We start from the raw sequence: 13,903 nt of genomic DNA on the forward strand, positions 1-13,903 counted from the left end.
AACCAGGAGAGCAAGAGCTGTAACAGAAATTCAAAATTTTTTATATCAAATTTTATGGTTGAACTCAGAACGGTTACCATAGTAACAGATGAGTCTTGGGAAAGAAAATAAAGAGCTTTGCAAAACTCAGCAAAGGTGTTAATTCTTAAATAGATGTTAGTTCACCTGTAGCCCACCAAAAAGATGATCATCTTATTCATATTATAATGATATTTTACTTCGCTTTTAAGTAAAACATTTTGAAAATATTTTGACACAAACTCTTGAACTGAATAGAATGTCCTCGAGCTTTGGGACCAATGCTACCACCAAGAAGCAGACGGGGCTCTCACATCGTAAAGGTCTGGGGAAGAAGTCAGAAGTCTCGTGGGAAGTCACGGACGGTGTCAGATCATCGGCAGAAGACTGCGTCTCCTCGTCATCCCCCGACAACAGGTCTTTTGCTATCTCCTCCTGGGAGAAGAGGAAGGCAGTGGCAGTTAGAACCAAGGCCATCAAATCCACAAGAAAAGCGTCTCCTCGGTCGAGGGGCCCTTGGTTTGGAGAAAAATAAATGTAAAATTCACCTGTGATTTATTTCCACATATAAATGTACTGAGAAACACTTATATTTGATTTTGTATTTATTTATTATACTACTGTACTATGTTAAATATAGTATTCACTATACTAATGTTCACTAGTGCTTGTAAGAGAAACAATCTGCCTAACTTGTGAGTGTGCAGTGCTTACCAGATGTTGGTTAATATACAACAACAACAAAAAACAATTGCTTCCCAGAGATTAATAATTATACCCACTTTCTTAAAAAACAAGAATCACTGCTATTGAGTCGATTCCAACTGAAAATAACCCCATAGGGCAAAATGGAATTGCTCCTTTGGGTTTTTAAGACTAAGTCTTTATGGAAGTAGACAGTGTCACTTTTCTTCCACAGAGTGGCTGGTGGGCTTGAACTGCTGACCTTGTAGTTGTCAATGTGTAGCCCACTCCCCCACCAAGGCTCCAGCACCCATTTTCTACTAATAAATATAAATAAAATAAAACTGGGAGGAAAACAAAAAGTCTCCAAGCACCATTCTTCAAATAATTTTGAAAGTCCAACTAATAAAAGTTGTGAAGAGTAATAACATTTTAAAAGAAACAGGTTTGAATGAATATTTCTATTAGTCTTTGGTCATCCTTGTGCCCGGTACACAGCGAGCACTGGATGACGGTCGGCTAGGATCCATGGTGCATTAGTAGTGAATGCACTGAATGAGTGCCGCTCTCTGTCACCAAAGCTGTGAGAGACAACTCAGAGAAGATCCAAGACATGGATTCCTCTCCCCGCCTGCGATCGCGAAAGCCAGGAGAGCTGTGCAGGTGAGAGCCCCCTGCCCAGTGATCCTTAACCAAGGCTGTAGCTGTGTGACGCTTCCCCAGCGGAGCCTGGGCCTCCCCACAGCCAGCCCAGGCAGTGACACAGCCCCGGGGCTTTGGCTGCGACGGCCGCCATCACTCAAAGAGCCCGGGAAAACAGAATGTTTCCGCAACTACTGCACCCAAGTCAGCTTGATTGGAAGACTTCGGGGAGATTGGTCAAAAGAAGTTACGGGAAAATTTAAGTTTAGATTAATATGCCTGCAGAGGAAAGATGACTATTTAGGTTTCATTCAACATCTTATGAAGTTACTAAGACATTTCAAATAGTCCAACCAAAGGCAAACAATGTTTAAATTAGTCACCAAAATGATCAGGGCAATTAATAGCTCGATAAGGAGTTTAATTTCAGAAAAATGCTTTCAGTGACAATGAAAAGCCGTCAACAGTCAACAATACAACAGGGGTTGGTGATCGTGAAGAGCAGTCAACCATGGGAGATCCTGAGTGGTTAATGCCTGTACTTACTTTGTCTAGTGTCATATCTGGTAGCTCATCTGCAAGTTCACTCGGGGAGCTGTTTGCACTGGAATCTGCAACGGCTGGAATTGAAGGTTCATAGCCATAGAATGCCAGTAAGTCTTCCAGAGGCATGTTCCCCTCCTATTGGGGCCAGGGAGACAAGCACGAACCCAGTGAGACGCTGCAGAACTGTGAGAGCCTTCACAGCAGCACTCCCAATCAAGGTCAAGTTACAGCTTCTCAGTCGGTAATACTTCCAGAAAAGAGGAGGACCTGGGACAATACTAACAGATTAACAAAATTCTAACCAGTAACCGTAGCTTTTCTTCTCCAGTGTCCTTTCACCTTTTAAAAAATTCTCTCTGCTAAATATCTGCTTTTATGCAAATTTTTAAAAATTGTATAAGTGTAAAGATTTGCCATAAAAATATTTCCATTTAATCACTTCGGGTAATTTTCAGCATGTTTCTTTTATAGTTAACAGCTGACCACTTGTTTTTTTCTCCAAACTACTTAGAAGATTTCTAAATAAAACCTTTACTGAGTATGTACTAATGCCAAAAATATTTGTCTATTAGTGATCAAAAACACAATTGTCCCTTGTGTAGTTGTACTGCTATTGTCAATATCTCCTACCAGTTTTTGTCTCTTATTTGCCCACAATTGTCTCAAGTTCAAGTGATGGCCACCACCTCTTTTCTGGAGTAAATGGAAACTTGGTCTGTGTTCTAATCCCAGGCCCCGCTACTCGCCCTGGCTGCGCTGCCCTGATAAACTGGCGCAGCTCCGAGGATGGCTGCCTGTTTAGACATGCGCAGGCCAAGCCAGGCCAGTGACGCCAACTCACTGCTCTTCCCCCACCCCGCACCCAGCTCCTTTTGGGACATCTTAGCAATTAAAAAGAGCTTCAACTGAACATCACCTGACACTTTTTAAGTTCCGAATTTCCTTTTTTAAATAGTTTAACTCAACTACGAACAAGCATATAAATATTTATAATTGTCACTGAAATAAGTAACTCCAAAACAAACTCAAGGATCAGCTAACCTGCCAAATTTTTAAAAGATGTTTGTTTCCATCTATTAAGGGATTTTTTTTTAAGTTTGCATATTGGTTTACCCTTCACTTTTAAGGCAAAATGAGTCGGGAAGCAATCAGCTTGCCAGTGCTACAGAAGTGTGTGTGAGCGCTACCCACAGGGGACCCACCACGGACAGGAGGAGCCAGCTGGCTGCCACGAGGGTCTGTGGAGCACAGGCTGAGGGACCCCAAAACCTGGCCTTTAGCTATGCAGGTGTGGGACTGAAAAAACACTGTGTCCAGCTGAATCATGTATGTTCATGGAATTTCAATGAAAGTTTACAACTGAAGGTTATTATGTAAATTTGCAGTAGCTGAAATGTCTTTCTAATGACCAGAAAAAAATCATTGCCCTCAAAGCACACAGAGCCGACACAAATTAAGTTGGCAAGTCAGGAGAGTGCTTAGCACACCATGGGGCAGCCTCGTGAATGACAATTCTCCCAAACCAAGACCCCACCAAGGCAGCCGGCCTCAGCCTACCGCTGCCCAACCTGTGCTCTGAAGGTGGTCCGTGTCGTCCACTCTCTGCAGCTCTGACAAGCCTGGAGTCTGGGCCGCAACCTTTGCCAAGGTCCTTCCTGCTCATCATGTTCTGAAACCTCATCGTTCCGGACTCCTCCCTGGGCTGCTGTTTGTGGGAGCAGAAAGCCCCCTCTTTCTCCCTCCCTGGCCTGAGGCGATGGCGATTCTAACCTATGTACTGATGGCCCAGCTTCCCCCACGTGTTCGAGGACTGTGCTTGGGGTATCGGCTATGACAGTCCAGCTCTGGAGTCTCCCTATGTGATGTGCAGAAAAGCGTTGCCTTCAAGAAGTCCAGTCTTAATGGATGAAACTCCTAGTTGAATTTTACAAGGTGGTGGCTGCAATAATTCTGCAACTGGTGGCTACAGAAAACCTATATCCCACAAATGTAGTGGCATCAGCAAGTACCATCCAGAAAGGGCGGAGTTGAAGCTGAATTTTGAGACTAGGAGGCGACCAAGAAACGAGGGCTGTGTAGGAGGGAGTCCCATTCAAACACCCAGGAACACTGACCGAGCACAGACTGGGTGGCAGGAGGCAACTGTGGGCTGGGTGCTGGCAGGAGACCCGGGCCATGCCCTTCTAGAGCCTGTAGTCAGGGGGATGACCGACCATTAACCAATGTACAACTGCCAGTTATGCAGAGCGCAAAGGCAACAATGAGGGTCTTGAGAAGGAGCGATGTAGGAGGTCTACTTTCAGTAAGGTCACAGTCACAGGGAAAGGCAGTCAGTCCAGTTCTGTGAAGAGCTCTCCAAGAGAGAAAGGAAACAGGCAGGGCCGCATGCTGGTTTCCCCCATGGCCAGAGCGGGGAGGAGCGCCGAGGGTCCTACGGATGGAGAGCAATGGGGACAGATGGTGAAGGCCTCGCGGCCAGGGCAAGCGTTTGGACTGTATTTGCAGGGTCATAGGAATCACTGGAGAAGCAACATAACTTAATTTCTTCTTAACTCCTGGGCACCTGGTTGAAGAAAAGCTTGAGTGGTGGAGAGACGGGAGAGAAACAAACAGGGAGACTGGTTAGAATACCATGCTGAGATTAGTAGTACCAACATGACAAGAGGTGAAGAGACGTGATACATTCTGGGGTGGAATCTAAATGGGTTGTTACACGTAGAGTAAAAGGAAGAAGAGGAAGAAGATTCCCCAGAAATCTATTTGAGCAACTGTTTCGTGTTAACTTTTACTGAGCTACAAAAGACTGAAGGATAGTTGTTGAAAGAAAAAACAAAGGGTTCTTCAGAAGACGAGTGAAGTTTGAGAAAACTAGGAAACGTCCAAGTTGAAAAGTCAAGTTGGCCAGGTGCCTGGAGCTCAGAGGAACTGGCTGAACTCAAGATATAAATCTGGCATTAATTAGCATCTAGATATTTAAAGCACAGGAGTTGATGAGCTCACCCAGAGAGGGGAGAGAGAAAAGATGGGGATCTATACTTTACTACAAGAATTTCCAGATATATCACCCTACAGTATGTTTGAAAAACTTTAAACATGACGTGCCTTTTGGAAGTATTATTTTAGACACAGTGGAAGAATGAGCCATTGAGGGAAAGAAGTGAACTACCTGCAGGAAATTTGAAGAGAGAGACTCTATTACTTGTTGATTCATTTGCTATCAAGAAGTGAATGGAGGAACAGGAGTCTAACTGATTTATGGCCTGAGAGGACTGTAGCTACAGCACCCTCGAGACAGGAACAAGAGGGTGTCGGACAAGAGGATACCGAGCTGAGGTGGAAGATGAAGGAAGTGGCTAGAAGGAGATCACCTGGGACAGCTCTGGGGTGAGAAGGCAAACGCTAGCGCCCCGGTGCATGCCATCCATTTACGTGTGGGCGAAGAAAGAAAATCCCATGAACAAGATGGACGTCATTGTGGGTAGAATTAGAACGAGAAACTACCAGGCGTACTAGGGATGGCCACCTGAGTCAAATACCAGAGATCAAGCAGGCTTTATATCTGACCATCAGGAAGTAATGGGTGACTGGATCGGACCGCTGTGGAAGAATCAGAGCTGAAAGTACATCCACACTCCTGAGGCTTGGTTATCAAAGGGCAGCTGAGGGCAACACAGGGTCAAAAGAGACTGTCTCTAACATAGGAAACATGTCAAGTGTAACAGAAGGATAAACGGAGGGCTGACAGGGTTAGGCTGGGCCGGGGCTCTCTGACAGGGCAGGGGTGGCAAAAGTAGAGTGGTGTACAAGTTTGAAGGGGAGGGCAGGGCTGGAGGTACTGGGTAGTCACTCGGGAAAACCTTTCTCCATAAAGATTCAAGCACGATGGCTGTCTGCTGAGGGAAAGCTACGGTGTTGACGGAAGCCATACCAGTCTGAAGGGTGAGACCCAGAATGGGCTGCGGCGAGAACAAAAGGTGGGCCAACAACTTCTTGCGCAGAAGTGGCCAAGTCGAACCTGCATGTCACAAATGAGGTTTCTGTGAAGAGTCTACTATTAAAACACCTGATTCTTTCAGCACAAAAAAAATATTTCAAAGCTGACTCAGTAAATCTCAAAGTCTCTGAGATTTAAATCTGTGGTTACTGGGTCAGTGCTGAGGTCTGACCCAGCTCCTTATCTCTGATAGGAAGATTGTTCTTTTGTTTCTTTGAATCTACTTAAATTTTAAGGGATACATTCAAGTCTAATGATCCTATCAGTGGACTGTTCTAAGAACTGAAGGCTTCATAGGAAAAGCACACGATTTGATGGATGTCAGCCACACCTCAGCCCACCTAAGCCTTCTCACCTCAGCTCCTCCACTTTACACAGCAACAAGACTACTTCCCTGACTACTTCCCTAAGCTAACCACAAGGCCAGCAGTTCAAACTTACCAGTTGGTTCAAGAAAGAAAGACGAGGCTTTCTGCTCTCCTAAAGATTCAGTCTCCGAAACCTACGGGGGCAGTTCTGCTCTGTGCCACCGGTCGCTATGAGTTAGAACTGACTTGAGGAGCGTTTGTGCTTCATCTGTTAGTGCGCATGGAACACCCGGGAGCACCCCATTGTTGCCTGCTGTCTCTGACTCGTGGCAACCCCATGGGTACTGCCTGCTGTCTCTGATTCGTGGCAACCCCATGGGTACTCTACAGGGCTCTCAAGGCTATGACCCTCACCGGTCCCCAAGTCTATTTTCTGAGGCACTTCTGGGTGGGTTTGAACCATCAGCCTTTTGATGAGTAGTCGAGCACTGTTGGTACGATCCTATGTACACATCTCACAGTAGTGACCTCCTTCCCCTGCATCCATGTGATTTCTACCTAGTCTACCTTACAATCAACATGCTCGTGAGCCAAGGAAATGTGAATCACATGCTTATACCCTGCTTCCATGAGTGTTGATTGTAGACCACATTTAAAAAAAAATTCTTAAGGTCTTAAATCGTTTCTGTTGATTATGCTGCTGCTCATTGGACCGGGTGTGCGGCTGTCCGTTCTTTACGGTGGGTGCAGACCGTACTGAATGCTGTAGCCTTGGAGCTGCACCAGTTAAGTCTTTCAAGGCCTGTCCACTTTCACCAAGCCAGGCTGAATAACTGGCACACTGTCAAGCATCCTGACAGGCTATTCTTCCACAATTCAGCTTCTTACGTGATCATCAGCCTGCAGACTGAGTAATCCTTAAATATTCAATAATTGCCTGATTCTAAACCTGTAATTGCCAATAGTATCGCCGCCTTGTTCCATTTCTTTTCTATGTACAGGCTCCTCATAAGCATATAAGTAGTGTTCTGAAATTTCCATTCTTCCCAATATTATATAATTTATGGTCCTCACCATCAAATGCCTTTGCACCAATAAAACACAGCACACCTCTCTGCAGTATTGTCTGCGTACCGTCAAGATGCGCCCGATGTCAACGACAGTCTGCATTCGACATCCTCGTGTGACCCCGGCTGGCATTTCTGGCTGCTCCCTGTCAATATACCACTGCAGCTACTTTAAAAAGTATCTTCACAAGATTTGGGGTGTGATATTACTGATATCGTTCAGTAACTTCTACAGTGTTTGATTCTTTTTTTTTTTTTTCCTCCGGAATGGGCACAAAACAATCTCTTTGGCCAGAGCAATGAACACTCCAGAACCACATCCATTTGTTGAAGCATTTCAGTGTGTTCCCATCAATTCCCAGAGCCTTGGTCTTTGTCAGCGCCTTCAATGTAGCTTAGATTTCTTCCATCGGATCTTGATCATACGCTATTTCCTGATGTGGGGAATGTCAAACTACTCTTCTGTGCTGAATGGACATTCCTTCCTTCTTTCTGTGAAACTTCCTACGTCCTTCAACATTCCACTCAGGTTGTTGTTAGACGCTGTTGAATCAGTTCAGATTCACACCATACACAACAAAATGAAAGCCTGCCTTGCCCGGCACCATCCTCGTAAACTTCTTTACTACCCAACCGGAAGCTGACACTATCTCTTCAGTCCGTTTAGCTTGAGCAATGCAAACATGTTCTTCCTTTTGGTTTTTTACTCTGCATCTTTGCAAATTTCATTATAATGTTTTACTTTGCCCTCAAACCTGTCCTTTGAAACCTGTTCAGCTCTTTTACGTCAACATTTCTTCCACCCACTTAGGGCTCTATGTGCACGAGCAACTTCCGCAGTCGCTTCTGTCAGCCACTTTCGACTCTTCTTCCCTGTCTGCTTTCTTCACGTGCGACGGTCTCGATGTCATCCCCAGCTTGTGTTTAGTGCGCAATGTATCAAATATGTTCTTAAGATGCTCTATAAATTCAGTCATGTTTAGGCTCTTGTGGATTTGTTTATTTTCTTCAACTTCACCTTGAATATGAGTAATTGATGGACTCTTCCACAACTGTCCAATGGCCTCTTCTGACTAATGACACTCGAGTTTCTCCATCATTTCTTTCCACAGACGTAGATGACCTGATTCTTACGTCTTCCATTCAGCAAGGTCAATGGACATAAACCCTCACTGCCACTGAAGCAAGCCCGACTCATAACAGCTCTGTAGGACAGGGCTGAACTGCCCCTGTGGGTTTTTGAGACTGTAACTCTTTATGGGAGTAGAACAGCTTGTCTTTGTCCCAATGTGGTAGTTATACATAATCTGTTTTCTATTTGAGACTTAAGAGTGAAGGGGTGGAGTTAGCCTGTCAATGAGGTCGCAGCTTGATTACCTCATTTGGAGCCCCAAAGGAGATAAATACCTGGCTGGTGGCAGGACACTCACTCACTGCCTGCAAGACATTACTGATGACAAGCCACATGGAGACAGGCTGATGGCAGCCAGAGCCTCGGAGCTGGAGGAGTCATGTAGAGACCCACACCAGCGCTGAGATGCTTCTACCACTATTGGATCCACAAGACTTTCTACCCACTGACCTGTGACACTCCTGCATTTGGCGTCATTGCATGGATACATGAGTCTAAAGAGGAACGTATGGACTAGTATCGGCATATCGGGTAATATCAGACTGCTCTTTTATATAAAACTCTCATACATGAGTGTCTATAAATTTGTTTCTCTAGTCTACTCAGACTAACACACCCGAGGAACAGCTAGTGGTTTTGAACTTCTGGTCTTATGGCCAACTAAGCCAACAGGGCTCCTTGTGCTCTTCTAACTCATAATTGGCCTTTGGAAAAAGGCAGCCCACTGGCTTCTTGTACCCGATGGTAATAACTGAGCTTCTCCATTACTTCTTTCCACAGATGCAGTGGAATTGATTCTTGTGTTATCAATTGGGCAAAGCCCGTGAGCATAGCCTCCATGTGCAGTGTGGAATACGCACTGGTAATGAATAAGTCGTTGCTCCTGCAAAGCACGACCATGTGATCCCCAGTGTCATTTCTTATCACCAAGGTCATATTATCCAGTGGCTTTGTCTCCACTGTAGCATCCCAATCACCATTACGAATGCATCTCAACTGCATGCTTGATCATTTCAGACTCAGAAGTTGGTAAAATGTCTTGTTTCAACATCTCTGGCATTAGCAGTTGGTGTGTAGCTCTTAATAGTTGTTTTAACTGGTCTTCTTTTCGTGTGAGTACTATCCTAACACTGCAAAGGGTTGTACTTCAGGAGAGATCTTGAAATGTTCTTTTGATGATGAATAGGACTCGGTTTCTCTTCTATTTGTCATTCTCAACATGGTAATCCACATGGTTGCCCTATTTGTAAAAGTCAGATCCATTCCATTTTAGCTCATCTACGTCCAGGATATTGTGGACTGCCAATTTTCCTAGGTTGCTACTTCGTGAAGTCCACATTCTGACTAGTAACGTGCGCTTGCAACGGTTTCTTCTCGTGGAGTCATGCCACACCCGTAAATGAAGGTCCCCATGCATGTCAGAAGGTCGACACTACTTGGAAGTCACACCCACTCTTCCTCAGTCAGTGCCTTCCAACCTGGGGCTCGTCTTCTAGCCTGTGTCACACAACGTCCCATCACCATTCAGAAGGCTTTCACTGGCCGCTATTACACAAGGAGACTGACTGCCAGGTCCTCCTTCCCAGTGTTACCTTAGTCTGGAAGCGCGCCTGAAATCTGTCCACCATGGGTACCCTGCTGGTATTTGAAATACCAGTTGTACAACTTCCACGGTCACAGGGACACACACTCACCAGTGTACGACAGACAGGTGGTGGTCTTAACATAAAAGTCATACCTAAATCACCATTTCAATAAAAGATTTTCAAAATGCATTCTTTCAAATTGTAGCTTAAAAACCCATTGCCATCAAGTTGATTCTAACTCACAGCAACACTATATAGGGTTTCTGAGGTTGCAAATCTTTGTAGGAGCTGAAAGCCTCTACATCCCCCCACGAAGTGCCTAGTGGGCTTGAACTGCCAACATTGGGGTTAGCAGGTCAGTGCTAATATAGCAGCAGTAGCAGGACTTAAAAAAAAATTATATAGCCGTAATTAAAACCTAATGTATAATTTCTTCTTGAAATGCAATGCTTCTTTATCTTTACATCTGTTTCATTATTCATCAATTAAAAAATAGAGACCACATTGACAATGCTATTGTTTAAATCAGAATAAAGTCCTAATGGCACTGGAGTTAAGCACCCATGTGCTGATCAAAAGGTCAGCATTTGAACCCACCAAACACTTGTGGAAGGAAGATGTGACAGTCTGCTTCCATAAATCCGAGTCTTAGAAATCCTATGGAGTTATTCAACTCATCATTCAGTCACTGTGAATCAGAAACGACTCAATGCAATGAGGGTTTGGTACAGATCAGGGCGACGGCCCAGAGGAACTGGGCTGTAGGGTACTCTAGGTAATGGTTCATCTTGTCCTTTGTTCAGTGAGCGATGGATTGGTCTTTTAAGGGAAGTGCAGTTCACAGTCTTTTCTAGATTCAGCCCCAATTTCTAAGAGTGGGATAAAATACCAAGAGGCAAACTATTCAAGATAGAAAAGCTGAAATGTGTAAATAGTTGTGTCTTTTTTTGGAATCCACAGAGGAAGAGAGCTTATAAAGCAACAGTGATAAGAATGAAAGTTTGCGGGGCTAGAAGGAACTAGGTATTTTTGTGATTAACTGGGTAAATTATTTGCTGTTGATTGTGTCTGTATATTATCTCCAATTTCCTTTAAGGCTCTCAACAGAGACCAAAAACAGCCACTACTGCATATCTGGAAGAGCAAAGCTCACAAGTCCAACACATAAAATCTATTAGCCCAAAGAACTCTCTATCAAATTACACATGTGTGTCTAAGTTAACATAGTAAATGATGTTCATTTCTTGCTAATTTAGTGACAAAACAATCTGTCTGTATGACTAAACTATAGTCAGACATACAGCATCTTCGTGTATCATGCCGTCTTCTAGTCTACGTGGGGGTACCCCTCCAAGAAACGGATTTTCCCCTGCTCAGCAAGCATCAGGTAACTCGTTCTGAGTTAGTGCATCCAGCGACGTCACCTGGGAAGGTTCCTGGTAATGGTCAATGTTTTCATGAAAGCAGCTTCGCTCAAACCTTGTTTTTTGTGATAACTGATGTAAGAGAACAGCGTGCGGCTGTGAAATTTTGCTTCCTGCTCAGGAAAAATCCCACAAGAACTGTTGTGATGTTGAACACTGCTTACAAGGACAGAGCTATTGGAAAAACTCAAATATATGAGTAGTTTTCTCATTTCAAAAGAGATGAAATGTTGATTGATGACAAACTGTCTTCTGGAAATGTCAATTTCCCAAACAGATAGAAACGTGGACAAAATTCATGGACTTGCGGTCAAAGATCAACGATGGACCACTGGATAGATGGGGAAGTTATCTGGACTATTGTGGAGCTTGGCTTAGCTAATTTTAATAGAAGATTCAGGAATGAGAAGGGTTGCTACAAAATTTGTGTCTTGGATTCTGACTGAACAGGAAAAAGAGCGTCAAGTGGAAGGAAACATGCCGTGCTTTGAAAGAACAGCTCTGAAGCGACCCAGACTTTTTTTCCAAGGTCATTACCGGTGACGAGACACAGCGCTAGTCTCAAGACCCTGAAAGCAAACATCAGTCAAGCCAGTGGAAGACGCCATCATCACCTCGCCCAGGAAAAGCTGGTCAAGGAAAATCAAAGATCAAGATGATGCTCTTTTTCTTTTTCCATGTCAGAGGGATAAGTACATTTGGAGTTCGTTCCACCAGGTCAGACTGCTAATCAAGCTTTCTATTTAGAGGTTCTGATAACCTCTAAAACTTTAGTGTGCAACAAAAAAGGCCTGTTTTGTGGCAGACAGGGGACTGGTTTTGCCACCACGACAGTGCACCTGCTCACACAGCCATCTCAGTGCGCCAGTTTTTGGCAAAAAACAGCATGCCTCTCTTGCTGTGTGTACCTCACTCACCTGACTTCACTCCCTGTGACTTACTTTTGCTTCTGAGAATGAAAAGGGACATGGAAGGACAGTGATTTGATGACTTAGAAGAGGTGAAGAAAAAATGAGGGGGGGTGCTGTCAGCCATCCAATCAGATGAGTTTGAAAAATGTTTCCAAGCACGGAATTGCAGATTTGACATGTATTAAGTGTAATGGAGAGTACTTGGAAAGTGATAAGGTTGGTTCGTAAAAGAGTTTAAATACTTTGCTTTTGTTTCTTTGGAGGGGGCGTGAATTCCAGTTTGGGGAGTGCACCTTGTATTTCTCCCCACCTCTAACAGCAAATCAAGGCAGGCACAGGAAGAGATCACCCAGGGCTTTTGCCCCATGGTCACAACAAACTCTCGACTTGAGAGTCTTTGCCTATCCTACGACGCCTTCCCTGTACTTCCATAAGAGACTCAACAAGCTTTGTTTATTTCCTTCATCGTTTTTCGCATATGATATTAAAATTTTTGTCCACATTTTTCATCCTGCATTAGCTTAAAGTTCCTAGAGTATAGGTGAAATTAGTGGTGCTAGGTAAAAAGGAAAGATATGCATTCCATTTATACTGTAGGTAGAATGTAAAGTGGGAAGAGAATTTCTAAATTCTTACAAGTTTGTACGAAAGTACTGTAATAAACTCCTTTACCTTTTCTAAGTCTTCAATTTCCGAACTGAAGTTTTTGCCTTCATCCATCATTTCCTCTTCTTCAAGAGTCCGCTCATCATCATAGTCATGGACCAGCATCTCAGCAGTGGGGTCAAAATCATGATCCTCAGAAGACAGAGAGCCAACTGGAACCGAACAATCCAAATCACTTTACACAGTCACAAAGCCACTTACACAAAAACAATCTGTGCTTGTCTGACCATTCTTTTTCATTTTTTATCCTTAACTTCACTACATATTTTACAGGTTGTGAAGCAAAACCATACAATTCTGAAAAGATAGCCAAGTCAGCCAAAGAACAAGACAGAGTAATTTACAAAAGCTTTTACAAGCGATCTAGTCCAAGAGAAAACAACTTATAATATCTGTAAAATGATTTAAATGGAGAGGTCCTAAATCAATGGCCTAATAGAAAAACAGTCCAATTTGCTTATCAGTTAATTCATCATCTTTTCCCCTTTTTTATTAGAAACGCAGCCAACTTGCTTATCTGTTAGTTTAACCTATTTGTCTACGAGCAATAGCAAAATGTCAGGAGGACTCAGTCTCCCTGAAGAGAAGATTTCATAGGAATCTATTATACACTAAGGCTTGCGTTTCATAAGAGGGTACTAACTTTATCCAAATTCTAATCCAGGTCATCGAACAAATGCAGTTCTGTAAAAGGTCTATTTAGATATTCTCTATATAGTCTTTAAAAGCACTATTACCACTTTCATTTCTACAGCAGTCTTTCAAGCTCCCTGGCAATAACGACAGACACCAAACTTTAAGAAAAATCTTTGGTTTGAATTACTAATACAACGTTAGGGTTTTATGAAGGGAAAACAGAAAGTCACAGCTAAGCGTTTTAGAAGATGTATTCCACTGTAATATGCTGGCAAGTTGGTCTACTCAC

The 13,903-nt window shown here is 43.6% G+C and overlaps 1 protein-coding gene across 2 annotated transcripts in view; it reads right to left on the reverse strand.

Annotated features, from left to right (window-relative positions):
- The window catches only part of MIER3 (MIER family member 3), a 32,885-nt gene that overhangs the window by 14,735 nt on the left and 4,247 nt on the right, over positions 1 to 13,903 (reverse strand). For both annotated transcript variants that reach the window (XM_075541051.1, XM_075541050.1), the window contains exons 3-5: positions 12,985 to 13,130; positions 1,891 to 2,025; positions 333 to 453 (exon numbers count right to left, since the gene is read on the reverse strand). In XM_075541051.1, the coding sequence (XP_075397166.1) occupies positions 333 to 453; positions 1,891 to 2,025; positions 12,985 to 13,130 (402 nt within the window). The remainder of the gene's footprint in view (positions 1 to 332; positions 454 to 1,890; positions 2,026 to 12,984; positions 13,131 to 13,903) is intronic.

Source organism: Tenrec ecaudatus, chromosome 2 (assembly GCF_050624435.1).
Source record: "Tenrec ecaudatus isolate mTenEca1 chromosome 2, mTenEca1.hap1, whole genome shotgun sequence".
In the NCBI taxonomy this organism is placed as follows: domain Eukaryota; kingdom Metazoa; phylum Chordata; class Mammalia; order Afrosoricida; family Tenrecidae; genus Tenrec; species Tenrec ecaudatus.